This window comes from Lycorma delicatula, chromosome 4 (genome assembly GCF_047948215.1).
Source record: "Lycorma delicatula isolate Av1 chromosome 4, ASM4794821v1, whole genome shotgun sequence".
NCBI classification, from domain to species: domain Eukaryota; kingdom Metazoa; phylum Arthropoda; class Insecta; order Hemiptera; family Fulgoridae; genus Lycorma; species Lycorma delicatula.
Genome location: NC_134458.1, coordinates 25,937,207 through 25,955,942, shown reverse-complemented (window position 1 = coordinate 25,955,942; position 18,736 = coordinate 25,937,207). Strand labels below are relative to the sequence as shown.

At 32.8% G+C, this 18,736-nt stretch overlaps 1 protein-coding gene across 1 annotated transcript in view; it reads left to right on the top strand.

Annotated features, from left to right (window-relative positions):
- MAPk-Ak2 (MAP kinase-activated protein kinase 2) overlaps positions 1-18,736 on the top strand; it is a 48,884-nt gene that overhangs the window by 22,267 nt on the left and 7,881 nt on the right. The window contains exons 7-8 of the mRNA XM_075362543.1: positions 7,435-7,645; positions 9,425-9,662. Coding sequence (XP_075218658.1) covers positions 7,435-7,645; positions 9,425-9,643 — 430 coding nt within the window. The 3' untranslated portion in view covers positions 9,644-9,662. The remainder of the gene's footprint in view (positions 1-7,434; positions 7,646-9,424; positions 9,663-18,736) is intronic.

The window sequence follows — 18,736 nt, the reverse complement described above, 5'->3', positions numbered from 1 at the left end:
AGTAAATACAGTTTAAAGCAGCAAATGCTGTTTGGCATATGAGTGATAAATTACATTATTGTTTGTAATGTTATGTTATAAGAAACATTACTATCTGTTGAAAAATATACAGAATGATTCAGGAGGATAGGGCAATACTTTGACAATTCATTCTAGAGGCTAAAAATAAGAAATAAGTTCATATAAACATAGGTCCGAAAACCCTTCGTTAGCGAGTTATACAGGGTGAAAGATTTCACCCGAGTTTCAGTTCCTCCAGGTAAATAAGGGCTTTCTGAAATCCTGGGAAGGTCAATTAAGGGGCAAATTCAATTGTTTCTTATGGGTTTTGAGCTGGGAAATCGAAAAAATAGGTCCCAGAACTGTATATCTCTTAGTTTCTAAGATATCCCATGTAAAACGTCAAAAATAGGGTCAAAAACCATTTTTTTTTGCGTTTCACGTACAATAACGTTGTTAAATTGGCAATAAATCATATATTTTTTAAACATAAATTGTAGAGAATTTAATTATAAGAAGATTGATGTAAATAATGTCAACAGAAAACAAATAAAATTTTAAACATGTCGATCTTATTAACAAAACCGACTAAAACTTAGAAGATAATGTTACAAAAAAAGAAAACAGATGTGTCTAGTAGGTACAATAATTTTAGACCTACGGAAAACGAGTTGGCAACACTGAATTTTTTTCATCACAATTTGTTTAAATACTACTCATTGTTGTCAATTAATTGTGGTAATGTGTTTAACCTTTCGCTGATCAATTGTGTTTGCAGTATTACGTCGAATTCTTATCGTAAAAATTTCAGAAAACTGTTAAGAAGTGTAATTTTATATTTATTTTACAGTGCATAAAAATCAAGTGTGTTAAAAAAAATGAAATTTTGTTTAGTTTTGTTTTGAAAAATGGATTAATAGGAATCAGCATTTAATTCCATTTATACTATTTTCGGATGAAGCTACTTTCACTCATAACAGAATAAACAACACACAGAATGCGCATTGGTGGTCTGAAGAAAACCCGCATGCTACAGTGGAAAAAAAGTTTCCAGCAACGATTTTCAGTGAATGTTTGGTGTAGTATCATAGATGACCAATTAATTGGTCCTTTCATACTACAACATCGTGTCACAGGGAGAAATTATCTGGAATTTTTACGTAATGAATTTATTATATTGCTGGAAAATATATCCTTAGCAAAACGAATTGAAATGTATTACCAACTTGATGGAGCTCCTACACATTTCACTAATGAAGTAAGGCAATGTCTTGATGAAAAGTTTGCTGGTAAATGGATAGGACGTGGAGGGCCGGTTAATTGGCCACCGAGATCCCCAGACCTCACTCCGTTGGATTATTGTTTGGATGGTTGAAAAATGGGGTTTACAAGCAAAAAGTAGACACACGCGATGAACTGATCGCTTGCATTCTCAACGTTGCTGTTATAATCAAGGAACGCAAAGACACCGTTAGACTGGCAACACAAAATCTAGTATAACGCGTTGAAAATTGCATTGAACACCACGGTGGCATTTTTGAAAGTTATTAAACCGCATGAAATACTACTTGTAAGCAGCATTTTATCATTATCATAAAAAAACAGTAAGTATTCTTTCTTCCTCCAGTTATTTTCTACTTTACATAACGAAAAAGTTTTTTCAATCTGTTAAAAATTAATCTGTTTTGTTGTTAATAAAAGTCGACATGTTTAAATTTTATTTGTTTTCTGTTGACATTATTTACATCAATCTTCTTATAATTAAATTCTCTACAATTTATGTTTAAAAAATATATGATTTATTGCCAATTTAACAACGTTAATGTTTTTTGACCCTATTTTTGACGTTTTACATGGGATATCTTAGAAACTAAGAGAGATACAGTTCTGGCTCAAAACCCACAAGAAACAATTGAATTTGCCCCTTAATTGACCTTCCCAGAATTTCAGAAAGCCTTAATTTACCCGGAGGAACTGAACCTCGGGGGAAATCTTTCACCCTGAATAACTCGCTAACAAAGCATTTTCAGACCTATTTTTATATGAACTTTTTTCTTATTTTTAGCCTCTAGAATGAGTTGTCAAAGTATTGCCCTCTCCTCCTGAATCACTCTGTATAATAAGATTAATTTCTGTATGATCATATGTTGGGACTTAACATTAAAATTTTTCTATCTGACATTTTGTAAAGAATGTTTTAGAATTTACAAAGGATTCTAAAACTTTTTTTAAATGGATGTTGTAACTTTTAACTCTCTTATTTTCTCAACTAAAAATACTGTGTAACAAGTTACACATTTTCAGAAATCTGAATTAGCATGTTCTATGTCTACAACTATCATCTCTTTATTTTCTTAGCTAAGATTTGATTGTATGCTTATATTAATGTAAATATTTTTTTCTTTGTTACTACTTTCCCATAATGCCATCGAATAGGGCATAACTACTTTCTTGAATTTTAAAGTGATGATTTGTGATTACTCCTGGCATTGATTTATATAGTAAATATTTATTTTTAGGTTGCTTATTTTTGGCAAATCTGCTTTTATACATGAACTTTTCAATTATAATTTAATTTATATTGTGTTTTGATCTATTTATATCATGATTTTGTTATCTTATTTTAAGGAAAATTATTATTTGGTTATTATGACTGATTTATTAGTTGGTGTTAAGACTGTGAAATGCCTTTATATGTTATGTTACTTCATGTGTTATAAAGTCTCCCCCACATATAATTATAGTGAGTTATATTAATATATTTTGTTTATCCATTTGTATTTTTAGAGAATTAAGTGAAAATTGGTGATAATTAATGCTTACGTTAATTCAGTTGAGAAACTAGTGCAATTCTTTGTAACCCAATATTTCCTAGAAAGAAAAGTTACAAAGATAAAGTAACAACATTTTAATACATATTATCCAAAAAAAAACATATGAGGTCTGTTCAGAATTATGTGCCAGTGAAGATATTTAGTGACATGCAGTGGGCAGCATTGTGTCTGCATAACGTCCTCTGTAACTTCTTTTTCCTGTTTAGCCTCCGGTAACTACCGTTTAGATAATTCTTCAGAGGATGAATGAGGATGATATGTATGAGTGTAAATGAAGTGTTAGTCTTGTACATTCTCAGTTCGACCATTCCTGAGATGTGTGGTTAATTGAAACCCAACCACCAAAGAACACCGGTATCCACGATCTAGTATTCAAATCGATGTAAAAATATCTGGCTTTACTAGGACTTGAACGCTGTAACTTTCGACTTCCAAATCAGCTGATTTGGGAAGACGTGTTAACCACTAGACCAACCCGGTGGGTTACGTCCTTTGTAACTACATGTTCTTTAATTGTTGATATCTCGTTTAGTTTTCATGTTCTTGTTATTTGAGTGCAACATGTTTAAGTGTTAGTAGTGATTTTTCTAATGTGCAATTTTCAGAAACAATGATTCAATGTAAAATTTTGTGTCAAACTCGGGAAAACTTTAACACAAATACTTCAACTTTTGAAACAAGCTTACGGAGATGATGCTGTGGGTCGTATGCAATGTTACGAATCGTTTTCACAATTTAAAAGTGGTCATCAGTCAATTGAAGATGACCCTCAACCACGAAGGCCTTAGATTTCAACTGATGACACCCCATTCAGAAAATCAACGATCTGGTGCAAGCAAGTCTCTAATTGACTGTCTGAGAACTTGCAGAAGAGGTTAACATCAGTTGGATCATGCCATGACATTTTGACTGAAAAATTAAACGTGCATCGAGTTGCAGCAAAGTTTGTTCCTTGTTTAATGATCAAACAGCAGAAAATACATTGAGTGGAACTTCTTAAACAAGCCAAACTTGATGAAACATTCAATCAAATGATCATAACGGGAGACAGAAGCTGGATTTCGGACTACAATGTTGAGACAAAAGTTCAATCATCACAATGGATTGGCAAAGGATCTCCACACCCCAAGTCAGGGTCACTGGATCAGTCTTGATCCAGTGTCAAAATGATGCTCTCTGTTTTTTAGATTTTAATGGAATTGTATATTTTGAATCCTTGCATGTAGGTGAATCAGTGAACCATGCATATTGTCAAGGCGTTTTGCAACAGTTACATGAAAAAAATCCAGAAAAAGAGACCAGAGTTGTGGCGAGACAGTTGTTCATGCTTCCTTCACCACTACAATGCAGCCTCACACTCAGCTTTTTTAATTCATCAGTTTTGTGCCGAATATCGGGTGACTGTCCTACCTCAGCCTCACTACTCACCAGACCTGTCCTGATTTTTTTTATTTCTGAAGTTTAAATCGCTGATGAAAGGACACCGTTTTGAGACCACTGATGACAAAAAAGCAAATTTGTCACAGACCTTAAAGGCCATTTCAAATGAAGCTACCCAGGACTGCTTCACAAAGTGGAAACACAACTGGGAAAAGTGTGTAAATAGAGGAGGGGAGTACTTTGAAGGGGGCAAGGGCCAATAATCTGTAAAATTAATAATAAAGATTAAAAATTAAAAATAAAGTTTGGTTATTTTCTGAGCAGATCTTATACATAACATTTTTGTCACTTTTTCAATGTCATGAGACAAAACACTTAAAGAAATTAATTTATTTTGTAAAGAAATATGTTCTGTGAAATTCTACTTTACTATATAAAAGTTTCAGAAAAACATATTTATTATTAAAAATATTAATTCTTATTGAAGGAATAAGATGCATATTTGAATTAATTCAACATTACTGGACTTTGATAATTACTATTAAACAATCGGCACTTTTAATTAAATTTATTACAAAAATATTTTTTTATTTGTATGTCTTTTATTATTTACAATTTATATTAGTATTATTAAAATCTAGTTAGGAATTTAAGGACAAATAATTAATCTACGTACAATAGGTTTTATTAAAAGGACACAAGTAGTCTTCTGTATAAATAATTATCTTGTTTTTCAACTCAACTTTTCTTGTTAATTTTAGTTAACAAGTTTATTATTTGAAAGATAGATAATACAGTGAACTTTGATAATGCAAACACACTGAAATTGTGTTCTATTACATTTGTTTAAATTTCATTGTTTATTATTATAGGTCATATTTTATTATTTTTATTAATTTTTTTCTCCATTAATTGTTGTTTGCATCATATGAGGAAAAGTTCATTAATTTTTTTTCTATCTATTGGTAAGTTATCCTCATAACTTTTAATAACTGTAAATTTATAGTATAAAGTAAAATCCACACTGTCTCTTGGCAATATTTAGTATCTTTGTAAACTACGTGATAGGAATGTTGCTGGTGAAAGCTATCGGCTCCTATCAAATTGATTTCTTAAAGTTTATAGTGGTATCAACATTTGGATATTATTAACTGTCATGCAGTAAAAAATTGTGGAAGTGTGATTTCTGAACGGTCTTTGAAGAGAGTGATTGGAACTGAAAACTGTAATGATCAACTCTTTCACATTTAGTGGCTGATAATAAATAATCTCTTCCTTTTAGTATTAATACATATGGTTTAGATATACTTGGCCCAAGTAATCCTAAAATTACTATAGGGAGATTAGATTAATTTTGAAAATTAGAGGAGCTTCAATATAAGTTATTTCATAATAATCAGAGCACATTTACCAAGAAATTAAAACATAACGATCAACTATTGAAGGAACTCAAGAAAATCTATTGAACAGCAAGAAAGAAACACCTGGAATTTCCTAGTATTTGGGACAGTGCTTACCCTTGTAACATATCCAGAAATCTGTTCCTCAATATTGTTTTTTCAGCAAAAAATAAGGGGCCAGTAATTCTGTCTTGTCCAATAGCGCACCACACATCACTTTTTCACAGTCACACTGTGTTCAGTACATGCAAACATGCAAACCCCCACATGCACGCAGTGCATGGGGGTTCAGTATGCCAAATGCAAACATTATGCCAGTGTACTTGTCCAGAAACATGAAATGTTGCTTCATCACTGAAAATTAACTTCTTTAAAAAAATCATCATCCTGCTCTAACCTATCCAGAATGTCTACAACAAAATCAAATCGTTTCACTTAGTCCTGTGGATAAAGTTGTTGTAAACCTGAATTTCATACTCAGTGAAATGTAACTGTCTTTTTAACACATTATGAACAGTCGTTTTAGTTATACCCAACCGTCTAGAACACTTCCGTAAGGATGTGTATGGACTAGGCAAGAAACTTGTTTGCACTGTTTTAGTTGTTTCATCAGACACTGATTGCCATCCTTGATGTATTTGCTGTAGTAGGCTGCCTGTTTCTTTGAGTTTTTTCCCATCACCGTATGTTATTTTCATGTGGATCTTCATTGTACACATGACAGTATTCATGCGTAATACATAAATAAACATGATGACTTAACATGCTGCTTGCATGTAATTGAAATAGCACACTTGCACTAGATTGTGTGCACATAAACTGGGAGTGATTCTCTTTGATTTAATGTACAGTTCATCTCTCTACAGTGCTTTGTTCCGAAGTTATAACCATTTAAAACCCCACTATTATTTTAACATCAACATTGGAACAAACAACAAATTAACATCAACAAATTGAGGTAATGGGGATAACTGAAATCAACAAAGCCATTAAAGTAAAAGTCCTTTTGTTTTAATTTTATATGGAACACAAAAATAATATGAGAATAAAATTCATCTTGTCAATTTTGTCAATTATTTTTGCAGGTTTAAATTAATTATAAGTATTGCACAAGTACATTCGTCATTCTTGCTATAAAAAATTATTTTTCTCTCCTACCTATGTAAACCATTTTCTATAAAATAGCTGATATTTACTGTTATATTTGTTACCGCTTTCTAATATGCACAAGACAATAACAGTAGTTGTTGAACAGATAAACCTGGGATAAAAAGAGGTTAGTTATTAAAATGCAGTAATTAATAGTTTTGATCTTATTAAAAAAATTGCTTTTAATACATATTTATCAGAAGCAATCCAAGCAATAATTTGCCTGGTGCAAAACACGGGCTCACTTATTTATATAGTTTAATATTATTAAACTAGTAATTCATCCACACTCAGCATTTCTTCTATTAAATGTTATTGTTGTACACTACAATAAGGGTTATGTTAGACTTGCTTCTGCCATCTTTTGAAGTACAATTGAACAATATATTTTCATGTTGCAGATTAAATTTATCAGTTTCTAAAATAGTTACCATTCATTACATTTTGTTAATTATCATGCAGCTATAATCAGCTAAATCAAGTAACCTAGGTAAAATTAGAAGAGGAGAAGCAAAAATAAGTATCTGAATGGCTGCAGTGACAGTTGTGACAATGAAAGTGCATGTCAAGATTTGATGATTTAATCTAAAACTAGAAACATTATACTGTGTAATGTATTAAATTTGTAATGTATTTTCTGTTGTTTGTAGTGTAAATTAATTTTGTTTCAGATTATGTGGCTTCCCTCCATTTTTTAGTGATCATGGTCATCCAATCTCTCCTGGTATGAAAAAAAGAATTCGCACAGGACAGTATGATTTCCCTGCACCTGAGTGGAGTAATGTTTCACAAGATGCAAAAGATCTTATCAAAGGGATGCTAGAAGTTGACTCAACCAAACGTTTAACAATCGAACAAGTTATGAGAAATAAATGGATTGCAGTAAGCTATCAAGATGTTTTTTTTTCTATGTGTTGATGAAGTTTTAACATTTATAAATAATATTGTCAGAGTTGTTAAAATGTTTTTACATGACCCTCATAAATTTTTAAAATTAATTTAAATAATTGTCTGGAAATTGCAGTGAAAAGTTTTACGATCACTTGATCTAAGTTTTTATAACTATCATAGTACTACAGTGTATTAAACATATTCAAGGACTACATGTATCACTTACCGGGCTCCAATATTCCTATATTTTCATAAACCTCCAGTAAAAAAAAATTTGCAAATAGATGGTTGTTTTAAAAAGTATGTCATTTATGATCAGCATTTTTAGATATGCTGTAGTTTTTTACTTTTCTATTGTTTTACAAAAATGGGAATGGTATTCATTTTGAAGAAATATTTTACCTATAGATGAATTTATTCTATGAGTTTATTAAACAGTTATACATCAAGTATGTTTTAGTCAACTATATTATTAAAATGTGTTAAACAGCATTAAGAGCTATAAAGAAAATTGGTTTAAAATTTAAACAAAAAAGACTGCAATCTATAAAAGAATTTGGTTCCAGTGATAACAGTTGAAGATAAAAAAATATAATTCCTGATTTAGAGAGAAGTGATACAAGAATATAGCCTGTCACTGTTGCTTTTCAACCTTTTTTATAGAAGCTATGGAATCAAAGGACAAATCTGGGATTGGAGTAACTAATCAAGAAGAGAAAACTAAAATGTTAGGGTTCATCAGTGATATTTGTTTTGCAAAAATTAAAAATGACCAAGGAGAAATTATTAATTCCGCAAATCTAATGCCGGGACAAAACTCAGTTTAAAAATAAATAAGAGTAAACAAACGGTAATAAAATGTAAAGCGAAAGGAGCTGAATATCAATATAGTTGAATAAAAAATTACAGAAAGAGAGCATTTTGCTGTTAGGGAATAATATGACAAAAGAAGCAGGATCCAAAAGCAGATTGCCACAAGCAAGGAAAGTATTCACGCTGAAAAACATTTGCTAATGTCATTTATACATCTAAGAATTAGATAGATATTAAAATATTTGTTTGGAGTGTAATGCTTTATGATAGCAGATCATGGACAATAAAAAATTAGAAAGAAAATAATGGAAGTCTTTGTAATGTAGTGTTACAACAGGGGGTTGTTGAAAATTAAGAAGATTGATAAAATTCAAAATGAATTGGTCTTCAAATCAAAGACATTCAGTAGATGAGAAACATTTTTGACAGAATCTTGCAGAGACAAACTAGGTTGGTGTGTCATATAAATATGAAAACCAGGTTTGTTAATTCAGTCATAAAGACGTGTAAAGAATAAATACATAGAGGAAGATAAAGATTGGAATTTGTAAAACAGGTTACTGAAGATGCAGGATACAGGAATTATATTGAAATTAAAAAAATAATTCAGAACTGAAAGGTGTCAGTTATAATACCAAACTGTATCAAATGACAGGTGAAAACAGGTTAGTGCATTAGCGGTAATAGTGTTTAGTTTGTAAATGTCTATGACTTGTAGTTTCTGCCCGCACATTTTGTTGTTAAAAATTTCAATCTCTAATTTTAAATTATAATGTTTCTATATGCAAGCACATATGGATGTATGTGTTTGAAGTTGTTTTGAGTCGATAAGAAAAATCGCATTACATGGTTTGTTTACTTGAATATAACTACTCAAATTTTGTTCATGTTTTTAAAAAAAAATGGGGTTTGTATTTTTCATAACTTGAGATAGAATTTTTGTTAAATTTTTTGTAGTTATATATGGAGGTTCCACAAACACCATTACATACCGGGCAAATGCTGAGAGAAGGAGTAGATGTCTGGCCAGAAGTACAAGAAGAAATGACCCGATCTCTTGCCACAATGCGAGTTGATTATGATCAAGTTCATATTAAGGCTATAAATAACTCAAATAATCCCCTGTTGAACAAACGAAGGAAACGTAGTGGACTTCCAGATACACCTTCAAAATAACAAAACGATCCTTTTACAGGTAAAATAATGGAAGTCGATAACATTATATTAATAAGTACTTTAGCAGTGTTCTATGTTAAAAAGAAGCTTTGCACCTCTTTTTGTATTTTTACCTTTCATTATTTTCTTTTCTTTTTTCATCAACCCCTCCAATTAAATTTTTTCATAACAAGTCAGTATTAGTAACACATTCATAAATTTAGGCAGAACTAAAAGGTTTATTAAAACCCAATTTAAAGGTTTATTAAAAAATAAACCTTTATTGGCTTTGATTCATCCTGTTCATTTACAGTGGGTTTTTCACTTAAATTTATTTATTTATGATATTCCTTTAATTTACTTTTTTATATGCTACATTTTTTATTGAAATAATTTTCTCTTAACTGCATCCACTTTTAGTATCAGTAGCTGCTAGAAGATCCCAAGAGGATGCTGTGTAACCACCTTTTCATTTTCTGTTTAAGATAAATAGGTTTATCGGTTGAATTAGTTTTATATTCTGTCTAGAATTTCATTGCGATTTTAAACAGATAATTCCATATTGTTATTGATGTTTTAGCGAGTTATCGATTTATTTATAGTTAATCTTTAATTTTGTTCATAATGTTATATAATATTATTATTGTCTGTATTCTACCTGAAAAAATCACACACACACACATTTATATAAGCATATTTAAAAATGGTTTTTTTATGATATCAAAATGAAAAATTATAGCAGGGCAACAATGTAATTTTCCCACAATCATTGTGATAGATCTCAGCCAACGCATAGTGCAGTGTGAAATGCGTTTTTGAGATTGGGAATGTGTGATACACTCAGAAGTATATCAGCAGGTAAATAAAATGATGTTGCAAGCATCGAATGTCTCATAAGTTTTTTTTATTAGAAGAATGCTATTTGAGGACAAATCTCAAAACATTTTTTCACCGGAAATTAAACTATATAAAGAGATGAAGTAATCTACCTGTATAATGCAGAATGAGTGCAAAAGCTTCATTAAAGTTTTAAGGTTTTCAGCACATAGTAGAGTTTCTTTTGGTGGGTTTGAAGAAAACTTTTGATAATAACATTTTCAGATGTCTACAGCATTTGTATGAGGAGCAGTGACTTAGAAGTTAAAGTAAGATATGAAAAATCTATTTCTGATGGGCTATATCCTTATGCTGTTTAATAATTAAAAAATTGGTTACAGTCTGTCTATCCTTACAGGCAGATTGCCCTGTTCCAAGCAAACAGATTATATACATTTTTATTTATGTGTAGTTAATAAACTTCAGCTGTTTATAAATTCATTGGATTTTTCTGCATATCCCTTGTTTATGTTTTATTGGGTATAAAACTAAATATACTCTACAAAACAATGGTATAATAGCCAACCTTTATAATACTTTTTATATGTATACTAACAGTTCTCTAATTTAGGTAAGTGTGCATTACCTGATGGTAATGTATTTTGTCAATGACATTTTAAAAAGTATTATCAATATTTTTGCACTGATCATAGTTACGTTTTTCACTAACTTCACATTTAGCTTCTGCTTCTGCTTCAGCGGATTTAAAAATAATTTGGACATGGATACTGCGCCGGGTCATGTTTTTATATGTATGTATATAAAAGATTTTAGGCCTCAGATTAATAGTAGAAGGAAGATTAAAGAAAAAAAACCAACATACTTAGCATTTATAGACCTAGAAAAGGCATTCGATAACGTAGACTGGAATAAAATGTTCAGCATTTTAAAAAAATTAGAGTTCAAATACAGAAATAGAAGAACAATTGCTAACATGTACAGGAACCAAACAGCAACAGTAACAATTGAAGAACATATGAAAGAAGCCGTAATAAGAAAGGGAGTCCGACAAGGATGTTCCCTATCTCCGTTACTTTTTAATCTTTAAATGGAACTAGCAGTTAATGATGTTAAAGAACAATTTAGATTCGGAGTAACAGTACAAGGTGAAAAGATAAAGATGCTACGATTTGCTGATGATATAGTAATTCTAGCCGAGAGTAAAAAGGATTTAGAAGAAACAATGAACGGCATAGATGAAGTCCTACGCAAGAACTATCGCGTGAAAATAAACAAGAACAAAACAATGTAATGAAATGTAGTAGAAATAACAAAGATGGACCACTGAATGTGAAAACAGGAAGAGAAAAGATTATGGAGGTAGAAGAATTTTGTTATTTGGGAAGTAGAATTACTAAAGATGGACGAAGCAGGAGCGATATAAAATGCCGAATAGCACAAGCTAAACGAGCCTTCAGTAAGAAATATAATTTGTTTACATCAAAAATTAATTTAAATGTTAGGAAAAGATTTTTGAAAGTGTATGTTTGGAGCGTCGCTTTATATGGAAGTGAAACTTGGACGATCGGAGTATCTGAGTAGAAAAGATTAGAAGCTTTTGAAATGTGGTGCTATAGGAGAATGTTAAAAATCAGATGGGTGGATAAAGTGACAAATGAAGAGGTATTGCGGCAAATAGATGAAGAAAGAAGCGTTTGAAAAAATATAGTTAAAAGAAGAGACAGACTTATAGGCCATATACTAAGACATCCCGGAATAGTCGCTTTAATATTGGTAGGACTGGTAGAAGGGAAAAATTGTGTAGGCAGGCCACATTTGGAATATGTAAAACAAATTGTTAGGGATGTAGGATGTAGAGTATACTGAAATGAAACGATTAGCACTAGATAGGGAATCTTGGAGAGCTGCATCAAACCAGTCAAATGACTGAAGACAAAAAAAAAAAAAGGTTATATTTTTCATACATATATATGTATGAAAATGTACAGGCATGTATAAGATTTTTTCATCCGCTCTACCGGACGCAAATCTTTACCAATTTTGACAAAACTTTGTTGGGTAATGTGACTTATTGTGAATAGAGCCCTATTGAATTTCAAACTGATCACAGGAACCGAAGTTAGAGTCAAAAAAAGACTAATTTTTTGTTATTTTATTTGGATCTTCTCTGTTATCTGTCGCTATTGAATTAAATCATGCACTTAAACTAATGTTTTCATGAAAACTACAGCTCCATTTAAGTATATATCAAATATTAAGCTAATTATTTAAAAATGTATTGTATAAGAAAAATTTTTTAAATCGTAACAATAATGCAGATTAAACAAAATAATTAGCTTAATATTTCAAATAAAAAAAGTCATAAAAAACATTTAGAAAATGTACTAAAAAATGTACTTTCAATAAAATTGTGTGTTGTGATCTAGTGTGTTTGATTTATATGAGGTGCGATTTAAAAATAAATAAGGGCTGATAAATAACAAAATGAGAACAGTTGAAAAAATGAAAAATTTATTAATGGTTTCAAATACTTAGGTATTTACTTTATTTTACTATATAATCAAAATTTTGTTCCAAATACTTTTGATATTGTAAAACAAGGATCTTCAAACCCATTGCATAAAATTCGACCACCTGGGATTGTAGCCACTTTTGCACTGAGATTTTCAACTCTTTACTTTCCTCAAATTGTTGAAATGCAAGCCATTTTTGAAGTGTAGGAAGAGATGCAGGTCACTGGGCATGAGATTGGGACTGTAAGGAGATGATCAAAAATCTCCCATCCGAAGCTTTGAATTGTTTCTATTGTGCATGCAGCTGTGTGTGGATGTGTGTTATCACAAAGAAGAACAATTTCTGATCTCAGTATTCCCCATTGCCACAACACAGTTCAGAAAGTGTTTCACAATAGACTTCTGATGTGATGGATGTTCCAGTTTCCATGAAATCAATTGAAAGCGCACCCTTTGGTCCCAGAATACAGTTGCCACATTTCTTACGAGACTGGCTTGTTTTAATTTTTTCAGTTTAGGTGAACTAGAATGACACCTGCTGCCTGGATTGTTGTTTTGTCTCAGCATTGATGTATGAAGTCCACATTTCATCACAAGTGACAATACGGGGAAGAAATTTGTCTCCCTCATGGTTAAAGTGGTTGGGATAAGCACAAGCAGATGTCATTCGCTGATCTTTGTGACCACTTATCAACATTTTCAGCACCCATCGTGCAAACAGTTTACCATAGCCTAGAATATCAGTCACAATTCTCAACAATATTGGCTCTGAAACCTCTGGAAATTGTAGAGTGATGATTTTCTCTCGCTTTTGCATTCACATGCAGTCTGGACACTAGGTCTGCCACTTCTCTCTTCATCATGAACATTTGATAGGCCTCTTCCTTATGACAACATTACTTTACTTTTCCTTTGCTCGTTGTAGTTGGCCCATATGTTTCACGCAATTGACTGAATTTCAGCAAAATTATATCCTCTAAAGTTAAGAAAGCTAATAACTGATCTGATCGAACTTCGTAATTGGTGGAATTTGTTGTTACTGCACTCATTTTAACACTTGAGGCAATGTAGCAGTTACATGCCTAACAGACCGCTTAAGCTACTGCACATACACAAACCATTCAGTGTTGCCAATTGCTATTTATAACTCATCGGCTCTTAACTTTTTAACCACCCCTCATATGTAAATGGAGCTGTAGTTTTCATGAAAGCATTAGTTTAAGTGCATGATTTAATTCAGTGGCGACAGATAATGGAGAAGATACTATTTTCAGCACTAAATTGAGAGTAACTCAAGAAAGGCACAACCAACAATTTTCACTTGTACAACTTCAGATATGCTACTACAGCATATTTAAATTTCAGTGAAATTGATGTAGTAGTTAAGAGATTTTTGAGCCACAAAATCTTTTTACATAGGCCTATTTATTTATTTTTTTTTTTTTTACGGCCTGGAAGGACCAATTAGTCAGTTATGTTTAGTCTTTCTTATCTTCCAATACTCTTTCATTTTCCTGGAAAAATCCCTTTTCCGTTCCTCTGTCCAAATTGTCCCTGTTTTCTTTTTAGGCTTTTCTGCAAATTTAACATCGGGCAAGTTGTTATAATTTCTAGATCCTGTTCTCAGATGTTGCAGTGCAATTCCTGCTTCTTTGATGTCTTGAAGCACCTTAGTGAGCCACACCGGTTGCGTTTTTAGCTTTAGCAATCTTTCCAAGAGTTGTCTACTTTTCCTTGATTCCTCCAAATGCAAGAAGTGGCCAAAGAATTTTATTCTCTTCTTTCTTATTTCTTCTGTAATTGGTACAGAAGAACGACCTCATAGATTTTATGGTTCGGGAGTAATCTCCACTTTCCTTTCACCGAGTTTACCCCGCCGATACAGGTCCTTATGATCCTTCTTTCTTTTTTTTTTGTCTTCAGTCATTTGACTGGTTTGATGCAGCTCTCCAAGATTCCCTATCTAGTGCTAGTCGTTTCATTTCCGTATACCCCCTACATCCTACATCCCTAACAATTTGTTTTACATATTCCAAACATTGCCTGCCTGCACAATTTTTTCTTCTACCTGTCCCTCCAATATTAAAGCGACTATTCCAGGATGCCTTAGTATGTGGCCTATAAGTCTGTCTCTTCTTTTAACTATATTTTTCCAAACGCTTCTTTCTTCATCTATTTGCCGCAATACCTCTTCATTTGTCACTTTATCCACCCATCTGATTTTTAACATTCTCCTACAGCACCACATTTCAAAAGCTTCTAATCTCTTCTACTCAGATACTCCGATTGACACTTTCAAAAATCTTTTCCTGACATTTAAATTAATTTTTGATGTAAAAAAATTATATTTCTTACTGAAGGCTCGTTTCGCTTGTGCTATTGGGCATTTTATATCGCTCCTGCTTCGTCCATCTTTAGTAATTCTACTTCCCAAATAACAAAATTCTTCTACCTCCATAATCTTTTCTCCTCCTATTTTCACATTCAGTGGTCCATCTTTGTTATTTCTACTGTATTTCATTACTTTCGTTTTGTTCTTGTTTATTTTCATGGGATAGTTCTTGCGTAGGACTTCATCTATGCCGTTCATTGTTTCTTCTAAATCCTTTTTACTCTCGGCTAGAATTACTATATCATCAGCAAATCGTAGCATTTTTATCTTTTCACCTTGTACTGTTACTCCGAATCTTAATTGTTTTTTAACATCATTAACTGCTAGTTCCATGTAAAGATTAAAAAGTAACGGAGATAGGGAACATCCTTGTCGGACTCCCTTTCTTATTACGGCTTCTTTCTTATGTTCTTCAATTATTACTGTTGCTGTTTGGTTCCTGTACATGTTAGCAATTGTTCTTCTATCTCTGTATTTGAACCCTAATTTTTTTAAAATGCTGAACATTTTATTCCAGTCTACGTTATCGAATGCCTTTTCTAGGTCTATAAACGCCAAGTATGTTGGTTTGTTTTTCTTTAATCTTCCTTCTACTATTAATCTGAGGCCTAAAACTGCTTCCCTTGTTCCTATACTTTTCCTGAAACCAAATTGGTCTTCTCCTAACACTTCTTCCACTCTCCTCTCAATTCTTCTGTATAGAATTCTAGTTAAGATTTTTGATGCACGACTAGTTAAACTTATTGTTCTGTATTCTTCACATTTATCTGCCCCTGCTTTCTTTGGTATCATGACTTTAACACTTTTTTTGAAATCTGACGGAAATTCCCGTTTTTCATAAATATTACACACCATTTTGTATAATCTATCAATCACTTCCTCACCTGCACTGCACAGTAATTCTACAGGTATTCCGTCTATTCCAGGAGTCTTTCTGCCATTTAAATCTTTTAATGCTCTCTTAAATTCAGATCTCAGTAATGTTTCTCTCATTTCATCCTCCTCAACTTCCTCTTCTTCCTCTATAAAACCATTTTCTAATTCATTTCCTCCGTATAACTCTTCAATATATTCCACCCATCTATCGACTTTACCTTTCGTATTATATATTGGTGTACCATCTTTGTTTAACACATTATTAGATTTTAATTTATGTACCCCAAAATTTTACTTAACATATCTGTATGCTCCGTCTATTTTACCAATGTTCATTTCTCTTTCCACTTCTGAACACTTTTCTTTAATCCACTCTTCTTTCGCCAGTTTGCACTTCCTGTTTATAGCATTTCCTAATTGCCGATAGTTCCTTTTACTTTCTTCATCACTAGCATTCTTATATTTTCTACGTTCATCCATCAGCTGCAATATATCGTCTGAAACCCAAGATTTTCTACCAGTTCTCTTTATTCCGCCTAAGTTTGCTTCTGCTGATTTAAGAATTTCCTTTTTAACATTCTCCCATTCTTCTTCTACATTTTCTACCTTATCTTTTTTACTCAGACCTCTTGCGATGTCCTCCTCAAAAATCTTCTTTACCTCCTCTTCCTCAAGCTTCTCTAAATTCTACCGATTCATCTGACACCTTTTCTTCAGGTTTTTAAACGCCAATCTACATTTCATTATCACCAAATTATGGTCGCTATCAATGTCTGCTCCAGGGTAAGTTTTGCAGTCAACGAGTTGATTTCTAAACTTTGCTTAACTATGATATAATCTATCTGATACCTTGCAGTATCGCCTGGCTTTTTCCAAGTGTATATTCTTCTATTATGATTTTTAAATTGGGTGTTGGCAATTACTAAATTGTACTTCGTGCAAAACTCTATAAGTTGGTCCCCTTTTTCATTCCTTTTGCCCAGCCCATATTCACCCACTATATTTCCTTCCTTGCCTTTTCCAATGCTTGCATTCCAATCTCCAACTATTATTAAATTTTCATCTCCTTTTACGTGTTTAATTGCTTCATCAATCTCTTCGTATACACACTCTACCTCATCATCATCATGGGCGCTTGTAGGCATATAGACGTTAACAATCGTGTTCGGTTTAGGTTTTGATTTTATCCTTATTACAATGATTCTATCGCTATGCGTTTTGAAATACTCTACTCTCTTCCCTATCTTTTTGTTCATTATGAAACCTACTCCTGCCTGCCCATTATTTGAAGCTGAGTTAATTATTCTAAAATCACCTGACCAAAAGTCGCCTTCCTCTTCCCACCGAACCTCACTAATTCCTACTACATCCACATTTATCCTATCCATTTCCCTTCTTAAATTTTCTAGCCTACCAACCTTTTTTAAACTTCTAATATTCCACACTCCGACTCGTAGAATGTTATTTTTTAATTTTCTGGTGACCCCTTCCTTAGTAGTCCCCACCCGGAGATCCGAACAGGGGACTAGTTTACCGCCAGAATATTTTACCAAGGAAGGTGCCTCCATCTTTGCTATATGAAAATGCAGAGAGCCACATTTTCTTGGAAGAAAAGCAGCTGTAGTTTTCCATTGCTTTCAGCTGCGCAGTACTCAGAGGACTGAGTGATGTTGATATGGCCGTTTAAGTCATTCTGACTCACGCCCCTAACTACTACTGAAAGAGCTGCTGCCCTCTTTCAGGAATCATTCCTTAGTCTGGCTCTCAACAGATACCTCTCCGATATGGTTGCACCTTCAGTCCAGCTACTCTGTATCCCTGAGCACTCAAGCCCCCTCACCAACGGCAAGGTCTCATGATTCATAGAGGAGGCCTTTTTTCTATTTTGGCTAATTTTTCAGGCTCGATGCTATCTTGATTTGACCCAGTGTTTCACTCCTGTATATTACTACTGGTTTGATCACCGTATTAGTGTCTTATCTTGGCTTGTGGAGATGCATTTCTTGTTATAGGTGTTTCTTGTGATCGCTTGTGCCATTGCTAGTCTGTGTGCTCTTTCTTGCCAGGCTATTTTCTCGTTTAGATTCCATGTGATGGATTCACCCAAATATTTAAATTTTGATACTATTTTAATTCTGCGACCATTGATTTCCAAATGCTTCCACTGTGTCTTTCTAGTGAACATTGCTTCTGTCTTCTCGTACGAGATCTGAAGTCCAATTCTCACTGCGATAGAGGCCAATGATTCTATCTGGTGTTCAGCCTCTTCCTCTGTTTCTGCAAGGAACGCTATATCGTCTGCGAAGCCAAGGCGGTTAAAGCTTACGTTGTTAAATTTACTTCCAATTTTTACTTTCTCTGGTTTTTGTTCGTACCAATGTCGCATGATGTATTCTAATGCGTAATTAAACAGCAATGGTGGCAATCCGTCTCCTTGCCTGAGACCAGTTTTTATGTCAAAAGGTTCCGATATCTCCCCCCTGAACTTCACCTTCG